Source organism: Melozone crissalis, unplaced genomic scaffold, assembly GCF_028551555.1.
Source record: "Melozone crissalis strain CALT ecotype California unplaced genomic scaffold, PUWL_Pcris_2 ptg000064l_1, whole genome shotgun sequence".
In the NCBI taxonomy this organism is placed as follows: Eukaryota; Metazoa; Chordata; class Aves; order Passeriformes; family Passerellidae; genus Melozone; species Melozone crissalis.
The window spans coordinates 266390-275910 of NW_026535842.1; the positions used below are offsets into that span (position 1 = coordinate 266390).

The 9521-nt window shown below is 58.9% G+C and overlaps 1 protein-coding gene across 1 annotated transcript; it reads left to right on the forward strand.

Moving 5' to 3' along the window:
• The first annotated feature begins 1235 nt into the window (after positions 1-1235).
• On the forward strand, positions 1236-5256 carry TGOLN2 (trans-golgi network protein 2). Its single transcript, XM_054289149.1, has 4 exons — positions 1236-1349; positions 1692-3016; positions 3526-3609; positions 4108-5256. Exons 1-4 carry the CDS (start codon positions 1271-1273, stop codon positions 4111-4113), a joined length of 1494 nt encoding a protein of 497 aa, XP_054145124.1. The 5' UTR covers positions 1236-1270; the 3' UTR covers positions 4114-5256.
• Positions 5257-9521: the final 4265 nt, after the last annotated feature.

Sequence of the window (9521 nt, forward strand, 5' to 3'; positions counted from 1 at the left end):
CTGGGGTACCCCAGGATCCATGGACAGGAGGCGGGGGGGGGGTCACTGCTCCTCCTCATCCTCAGCAATGCTGGATCCTGCGCTGCCCACGGTGCCTAGGGCAGAATCCCATCCCCCTGGGCACAAACTCGGCCTGAGCTCAGCCGCTCTGCACTTCCAGGGGCTGGGTGGAAGCCGAGCATGAGAAACAGCCTCGGTTTTCTGTTGAAATCCCCAAAAAGCGCTGGGCCAGCTGCTCTGGTCTCCCTGGGAAGGCTGGCACGGGCAGCAGGGGCTGGTGGAATGTGCTGAATGGAGCTGAGATTCCCCGGGGATCGGGAAAAAGAAACCATGAGAGGAGAAATTCAGCCGCATCTCCCGCCGCACTCCAAGCAGGATTATTCCTTGTGTTGGTTTCCATGTGATGTTTTTCCTCTGTTTTAGGAGAAACTGCAGCGGGCCATGGACCCATGGAAGGGTGTGATCCCTGCTGGAGACAGATTCCTGGATATTCAGCCCGGAGAAGGGAGATTTAACCGTCTAAACCAGATAAAATGATAGAAGTGAACAGTCCTGGGTGCCTGCTGACAGTTTCCTGCTCCGCTGGGAATCGCTGCTGTGGAACAAGACAAGCCTGCTTGGGCCAAAAAGGAAAAACAACAGGTTATCCAAAATACGAAGCAGCATCTGAAAAGTAACAGGTATCCAAAAAATTTTAAATATCTGAAAAACAACAGGGTATTAAAAAAATATAAAATAATACCCGAAAAATAGCGGGTTATCCAAAACCAGCAGGTTCTGCAGAGCTTGTCCTGGAGGAAAGGGGAAAGGAAAGGGAAGGGGAAAAAGAAAAGGAAAAGAAAGCAGCCCTGATTTCCTGCCGGCTGTCCCCAGCCTCGCCCATTCCAGAGCTGGTCTGGGGCTGCAGTCACTGCCTCTCTCATTGACTGTCCGCCCCGGGTTCTCAGGGCCGGGAAACAGACCCGGAACCGGCGGGTTTTACCCTAAACCCGTGGGTTTTACCCTAAACCCTTGGGTTTTACCCCAAAATTCGGCTGTGACCGCCAGAGGGCGCCGACCGCCTCCCAAAGGGGCTCGCAAGCCCCGCCCCCAACCGAATCAAGCTCCGCCCCACCCTGGACACGCCCACAAACCCGCCCCTCAGCAAGTCCCGCCCCGCACAAATATGCCCCGCCCAAATATGCAAATATACTTCCGTCTCCGCTCCCTCCCCGCTCTCGCGAGAGCCGCGCCCGGAAGCGGCCGAGCCGGCGGTGAGGGCCCGCCCGCCATGGAGGCCCCGCGGGCGCTGCCGCTGCTCTCGGTGCTCTCGGTGCTGCTCCTGCTGCTCCTGGGGCTCTGCGCCGCCGGTACGCCGCGCCGGGACACTGCCGCGGGGGCGGGAGGGGGCACCGAAACCCTGGGGCCGGGGGGGGTCAGGCACCGCGCTCGGTTTGCGGGCTTCCTCGGCCCTTGGGGTTCCGCCGCGTTCGGTCACTGGGGGTTCCCCCACACTCTTGGTAACCCCTGATCTCCGTTCCCCCCGGGTTCACCGGGGTTCCCCCTCCGCCCTCGGTAACCCCCGCTCCCCCGAGGTTCCCGCGCTCCCCTCTGGGCTCCCCCGCTCCGGTGCCGTGGCCCCCGGGCCCCGCCGCCCCTCTCGGGGTCTCCCCCCGGTGCCCCTGACCGTGCTCCCGTGTTTGCCGCTGCAGACGCCTCGCAGAAGGAGACCGGCGGATCTCCCGCGGTGTCTCAGGGAGCCGGAGCAGGTGACAACGGGGAACACACCAACACAGCGAACACAGCCCCAGGGAATGGAGACGGGCAGCAAAACAACGGTAACTCCGGCAATGGCAAACCCCAACCAGACACGAGCGGCGGGACCAACACGGGTGACAACACGGCAAACAAACAGCAGGACAACAGTGTGACTGGAAATGGCAGCAACAACGACGAGGAGAAAAAGAAGGAGGAAGCGGAGTCACAGAAAGGCAGCGGCACAGAGGGTGCTCAGGAGGACCAAGGGGCCAATGGCAAAGATGGAACCAGCAATGGAGGAGGCGGGGGACAAGGAGGTGGAAGCCAGAGCAGCGACAGTGGTAACACGGACAGTGGTAACACAGGCAAGACAGGCAGTGAGGGGCAGGACAACACAGACACCAGCGCTGGTGCCCAGGGCAATGCAGGGACCAACGGTGTTAGCCAGGGCAATACAGGGACCAGCGGTGGTGCCCAGGGCAGTGATGGCCAGAGCGGTAAGGACTCCAACACTGCCAACGCAGGCAGCCAAAGCAGTGGCACTGGTGGCCAGGGCAACACAGCGACCAGCACTAACAGTGGAAGCGGCAGCCAGAGCAATAACAATCAGCAGAACAGTGTCAATGAGAACGGCCAGGCTGGCAGCCAGGCAGGGGGCAGCAAGGAGGAGGACAGCAAGAAGGACAAGAGCGAGAAGGGCAGTGATACCACAAATGGCAGCACCAAGCAGAGCACCAACCAGAACGGCAGCAACAAGGACGAGGGCGACAACAGCAAGCAAACTGATGGCAAGGACAGCGAGAACACAAATGGCATCACCAACCAGAACAGCAACACCCAGGACAACACCAACCAGGCTGGCACCAACCAGGAGCAGGGCAACACCCAGAGTGGCACCAACCAGGACGACAGTGACAAGAACAAGGCTGCCAACGGGGCCAGCAGCCAAGGAGGGCAGCAGGCCCAGGCTGAGAGCCAGGGCAGTGCTGCTGGTGAGCAGCCCCACGGCCAGGACAGTGCTCAGACCTCCCAGGAGGAGCAGAGCGCCGTGTCACACACTGCTGGGGACGGTGACAGCTCCCTGGAGAACGAGGAGAGCGCCCTGGAGGACGTGGCCAAGGCTGAGAAGGGCAGTGACCCCTCCCAGGAGCAGGACAGGGACAGCAGTGTCCCCTCCCTGCCCAGGCCCCGCTCGGAGAGCAGCCACTTCTTTGCCTACCTGGTGACCACAGCAGTCATTGTGGCAGCCCTGTACGTGGCCTACCACAACAAACGCAAGGTGAGCGCCCTGCCAGCCCCTTCCCCTCCTCCCGACTGGCTCCTCACCAGTGTCTCCCAGTTTGGCCCACGTTCCTGTAGTCCCACAGCCGTGGGAGGGTTGCTGTGGCCAGGAATGGGGCTGCATGTGGTGGGAACTGGGTGTTCTCAGCTCTGCTGCTGGTTTCAGCTGAGAGGTGTAAACCACAAAGGGGTGTGGATCCCTCCATCTTATCTCTGACAGTTTCCTCCTGACAGATTTCTGTAGCAGCATCACAAGGTTGGGGTTGTTTTTCCTCACATAAAGCTGGTTTTGAGGGAGGACAAAAAAAAAAAGAAAATTCTTACTGTTTTGTGCTTGTTGAGCAAACCTTGTCCATCTTGGGAATGGCTGAGTGCTGGCATTTACATGTTTCAAGTGCTGGGTCACAGGAAAAGGGTTGTGGGAGCAGGGAAATGAGAATCCAGAGGTGAGCCTGTGCTGGAAGCTGCTGTTCCACTCACCTTGTCTCCCTTTTTCTCTCTCCAAAGATCATTGCTTTTGCTCTGGAAGGAAAAAGATCCAAAACTGGTCGGCGGCCCAAATCTGGTGATTATCAGAGACTGGATCAGAAGGTGAGAGCCAGCCCAGAGTGGGGGTTGGTGTGCCTGGTGGGTGTTGGAAACACAAAATACTGGCCCTCTGCATTAGAAAGGGTCCCAAAGGCCCAGCAGAGGCAGTTTGGGGAGCACAGTTTGGTGCAGAAACAGGGTTTTGCCAGGAAATGGAGAAAGTGAGACTGAGGAGTGCTGGCAGAGCTGCCCCAGGGCACAGATGGGAGCTGGGCTGCGCTGGATGACTTTGTCACTGATCTAATGACTTGTCAGAGAGGATTTCAGAGGGAGAAGGGTAGGATTTGTGGAGAAATCCCTTTCTTCTCTCCCTTGAAGCCTTGTTCCACCTCTTGCCCTTCAGACGTGCCTGTAATTATTTTCTACCATAGCAAAGTTAGGAAAGCAAAGGCAGGAGCTCGTGCTTGCTTTGGGAGCTTCTCAGCCCACTCAAGCCTGGACAGAGCAGCAGAGTAACTCTGGGCTTTCAGGCAGTCCCAGCCTTTCCTTTTGCCTTTCCAGATCTGATTCCTGCTCAGAGGATGGCGGGGATGCAGTGCTGCCACAGCCGGATTCCAGCCCACGGGGAGGAAGGAGGGCAGACGCTTTTTGTTTTGCACCTGCACCTTGATAAAACCTCTCACTTCCCTGAACTGCTCCTTTCCCAGCTGCCTTGTTTTCCCCCTGGGCGTCTGGCTGCTGGAAAAGCCAGACCCAGGATTCGTGTCCCAGTGCCATGGGATTTGCCATCTGCTGGACTGACCCCTCCTTTAGGGGGGAGTTGAGGATCTGCTGCACAGTGAGCCACGGGACTGTCCCTCCCTGGGGACGGAGCTGCCTCGGTCTCCTCCTGCCCCTCCTTCTCCCCCTGCTGGTTTGGCTGCTCAGGTTGGGAGCACCCGGGTTCTCTTGTTTGGCATTGACCCAGCCCTGGCTCAGATTTGGGGTTTCTCTCCCTGGTCAGCCTCACACCCAGCTTCCCTTTCTCACACACGCCTCTGCCCGTGCTGAAGCAGTTTTTGTAGCTCAAACCCCTCGTGCTCCACGCAGGTCTCTCCCCTCCCAGTGCTCCCAGTTCAGCTGTGTGCACTGGGGGTGTGGGTGGTGGTGTGGTGGAGGAGGAGGGGGTCAGGCTGGGCAATCCGTGCCCTGTTGGCTCAGGGATTCAGGTGGGAGCGTTGCTGCCTGCCCTCGTCAGGTGTAGGAAGGAGGGAATGCCAATCCCTGAGGGGTTTGGGATGAGGGAGGCTCCCAGTCCCTCCAGTGCTGCACTGGTGCTGGTCAGCCCAAGGCTTGGTGCCCCACTTACACCTGTGAGCTTTTCATTCTGCAGCTCTGCTCCACACAGGTGTCTCCAAGCTGGGATGTTTCTGCAGAGGGCACAAAGCACCTGCTTAGCTCCTGGTTTAGATTTTCCCAGAAAAAAAAGGATTTGAGGAGCCCAGAGCTCCAGCTGCGCCACATCGGGTGCCAGGCGTGTGCCAGTCCTGCACTGACTGCACGGGAAGAGTCCCAGGATGGTTAAATTCCCGTTAAATGATTAAAAAATTAAATTAAAATGTTCTGGCCTTGCCAGGCTTGGGAACAATCAGCTCCTCGCCCTATGGGCACCCTGGACGAGGGCAGAGCTGTTTCCTGGTCACTGTGAAAGCTGCAGCTCCGGTTTTGATTTGCTAATTTGCTAATGGTTCATTCCAAGAGGGGAGGGAGGGAGGGCCTGGCCTTCTCCAGACGCTGAAACCATCCTGTCCCTTTCTGCTGGCTCTTGGCAAGCCCCAGAGTCCCTCTTGGCTTTGGAGAGTTCTCAGGGTTCTTCTCCTAGGAAACATGCAGGGTGCTGAAAGGACTTGCAGGGGTTGTGTGGAGGGAGGGGCAGGGAAGCAGGGCTGGGAATGCAGCTCTGGGGAAAAGGGTGGGAGCCCCTGGGGGACCGGCCAGGCTGGGGTCAGCCCCTTGGGCAGGGGGACACAAACCCTGCTGCAGGGTGCGGGGCTCCGCGTGCTGCCCTGCCGGGGCTTTGGAGAGTGTGTGCGTGTGCTTTTTGGAGTGTGAGTGCTCCACGCTGGCTGTGTCCTGCTGTGTGGGTTTTTTAATTGAATCATCATTTAGAAAGGCTTTTTGTTTTTTCACCCTCTGCCTGCTTTTCTGTCCTGGGAGCTGTTTCAAACCCTCTCTTGCTCCAGGCTGGAATCCCACCCTGCTGCCAGCAGGGGAGAGGGTCATTTGGACCTGGAGCATGGATCCCAGGCTGAGCCAAGCATTCCTTGGGGTGGTGACGACACTCCTCAGGGTCTGGGGACAGGCAGGGCTCACAGCAGGCTGAACTGGGGGGTTTTCCCCCAAAATCTCCCCGCCAGCACATCCCGGGGCTGCTGTGTTCTGCCAACTGCGATTGCTGAACACAGTCTGTGTTCTGCCAACAGCCTGGGCTGCCCAAACCCCTGGGGCTGCTCCAGTTTGTTGAGGTTTATGGTGTTTGTGCCACGTGTCCCAAAGGGATCAAGGTGCACAGGACCTTTTCCCTTTGGACACAGGTGTCTGTTGGTACAGAGGGGTTTTTGCCAAATATTCCCACTGTTTAGGCTTGAGCCAGCACGTGATTTGTTTTCTGCTGCAGTGCAATGCACCTTGCTTGGAAGGATCAGAATTTTTTACAGCTCTTTGTACTGTTTATTTTTAATTTTCTGTGTGGTGAAATCAGTAAAGGGATTAAAAAAGACACAAACGGTTGAGTTTTCACTTCTCTCTTGGTTTTGTTTTTCTTGCACGTTCTTTGCACGGTTTTCATTGACACCTGGCGCCAAAGGTGCAGGGTGGCTCCTCTTTATGCAAAATAAGGTTTTTTTACGAAAAGCCATGTTTTTGTGGAGCTGTCTGTGCTCAGAGCTCCGTGTGCAGCCGGAAGGAGCCCAGACAGGCCCGGGCCAGAGCGGATTTGAAGTTTCCAGTCTGCTTTCCAGGGCCCGGTGTCAGCCCAGCTCCACTGGGTGCTCTCAGGTCAGGGCCCCAGAGGAGATTAAACTGCTCTGGGCACAGCTTAGTCCTGAGCTCTGCCCTGGGATCTCTGCTTTGTCCTGCAGAGAGCCCCAGAGGGCAGTGCCAGCGCGTCCCGGCTGGCTGGAGAGGTGCGGGACGGGAGGAGAAGGTGCCCGGGGCACGCTGAGGGCACTCCGGGCAGGGTTTGGGATGAAGTCCCTCCTTTCCCCCGCCTCCTTTCCCTGCCAGGAGCGGGTCCCGCCTTCCCCTCTCCTCCCGGCCCGCCTGGCAGCATTGGAGCCCCTGGTTTTCCTGGGAATGGGTTACTCACAGCTTGCAGCAGGAAATAAGGGTGAAAATGGGGGATCACAGGGAGAGTCCCATGGGGATGTGGGGTTGGGAGGGACCTTTCAGGCCCCCCAGCTCCCAGCCTGCTGCCAGGGGCTCGGAGCACTGCTCTCTGTGCTTAGGGTGAATCCCCAAAAACTCAGGAACCCCCAGCCTGCTCCCACCCGCCTCTCAGAGGGCTGGAGGGCCCCAGAGGGCTTCGGCAGGCAGGGCAGGTCCTGTCCGGGTGCAGGGAGCACTGGGGCACCCCGGGGCTGGGCAGTGCCCGTGGGGCCGTGCGGGGGCGGCTGCCCCCGAGCCAAAGTCCACGAGGGGAAATAATGCCAAATAAAATCAGAAACGCTTTGCCAGCTGGGCCGGGCCCTCTTATCGGGGCAGGATTGAGACATTGTGATAGAGGCAGCTCAGCAGAGAGGCCCCGAGGGTGGAGGAGCTCTCAGGCATGAGAAACTGGGTGAAAGTGGGCACAGGGCTGGGCTGTGCCCTTCCACCCTCCTGCTGCTGTGCAGCGTGCAGCTCTCCCCAGCTGGCAGGGGACAGGATGTGGGGAAAGGGCCTCAAGCTGTGCCAGGCTGGATTTTGGGAAGATTCCTCCACCCCAGGCCCCGAGCAGGGGTGGAGACCCCGTCCCTGGGGGCTTTAGCAGCTGTGTGGATGTGGCACCTGGGCACACGGGGCACTCTTGGCAGCTGGACTTGGTGGTGTCGGGGCTTGTCCAGCCCAGAGCACTCCAGGCTTCTGTGAAACGCTGCTGCAGCCACTCCCTAAGCTCCACTCTGCCCCCCTGGCCTGCAAACCCCATTAACCTCCCCGGGTTTGTTTGATCTCATCTTCCTCTCCTGAAGGCTTCGAGTCCTGCACGGCCTCCTGGGCAAACAGCTGAACCTGGGCTGATCTCACAGCAGGTATTTTCCTTATGGGCAGGGCACCAGCCAAGCAAACACATCAGCTTTGCCTCTGCATGACAGATTCCATGGCCTGGGACCGTTTGTGTGGGTTAAAACACCACCAGCATGACTGAGATGGCGTTTGCAGGGTTGGAGCTCCTTGGGGTGAGAAAAGCAGGAGGAGAGGCAGGGTTGGATCTCCTTGGAGCTGCAGGGGGAAGGTTGGGTGTCACTGCACTGTTCTGGGCCTAAATCAGATGTTTCTGCTCTGCAGAGGGTCCCTGGGAAGAGGACCTGGCTCTTCTGCCAGGGAACAATTCCTCATTCCCAATGTCCATCCATCCCTGCCCCCTGGCAGTGGGAGCCATTCCCTGTGTCCTGTCCCTCCATCCCTGTCCCCAGTCCCTCTCCAGCTCTCCTGGAGCCCCTTCAGCTCTCCCTGGAGCCTTGTCCAGGTGAGCACCCCCATTTTCCCCATCCTGGACTCGCTCCAGAAGCTCCACATCCCTCTGGTGCTGGAGCAGAGCTGGGGGAAGCTCTGCAGTGCCCTCAGGTTGGGTCTCAGCTGGGCTGGAGGGGCCAGAGCCGCCTCCCCGGGTCCCTGCCGTGCCCTGGGCTCCTCGAGGGGCTGGCTCTGGGTGATCTCCCCTGGCTGAGCTCACCTTCTCTGCAAATCCCATCCCATCACTGAATTATCTCTCTGCTCAGTGATCTAATCCTCTTTGCCAGATCAGCCCTCAAGCCTCTTTCCAGGGCTCCTTTCCAGCACGGTCACACTATTCCCTGCTCGGTCACACTGCTTCCTGCTCAGCAGCTGCCTCTGGCCTCTGTTTTTCCATGCTTCCATGTTTTTCCATGCTCCATCAGCACATTCCCTTCTCCCTCAGCACCCCCAGCCCCACTGACCCATCATGAGGCGCAAACCCCAGTTTCATGATCACTATTTTATTACTTCCAGTCTCACGTGCCTCCCTTCCCATCTGGAGAGGACTTTCATCCCATTCCCAAGCTTTTACCAGCAGACAGAAGGACTTTGTTGCTGCTAAAGGAGCATGAGCTTGTGCCTTGGGGCAATGGGGGAGAGCAGCACCTAAACACTGGGAATTCTGGAGGGCTGGGGAATGACTCTGGAAGCACTGGAGAGCCTGCAGGCTCTCAGACAGCCCTGGGGCTGCAGGGGGAGGTGGGCTTTGGCTGGGGGAGGTGGGCTTTGGCAGGGGGCTGCAGGTGGAGGTGGGCTTTGGCTGGGGCTGCAGGTGGAGGTGGGCTTTGGCTGGGGGAGGTGGGCTTTGGCTGGGGCTGCAGGTGGAGGTGGGCTTTGGCTGGGGCTGCAGGGGGAGGTGGGCTTTGGCTGGGGGAGGTGGGCTTTGGCTGGGGCTGCAGGTGGAGGTGGGCTTTGGCTGGGGGAGGTGGGCTTTGGCAGGGGGCTGCAGGGGGAGGTGGGCTTTGGCTGGGGGAGGTGGGCTTTGGCTGGGGGCTGCTGGGGGAGGTGGGCTTTGGCTGGGGGCTTTGGCTGGCGTCAGTGATCACAACGGGGTCAAGCAGCCACGGGAGCTGCTGGTGCTCCCATTTTGGGGTTATCTTGACTTCTCTCCCGGCCACAACAGCTCCTGGGCACTCCCTTCATGGCCAGGGCCCAGCACTGACACGATGGTGGAAGGGGATGCATTTTTTAGGGGGGTGAGTTCCAACACAATCTGTCTGAGCACGGGAACGGCATCGCCC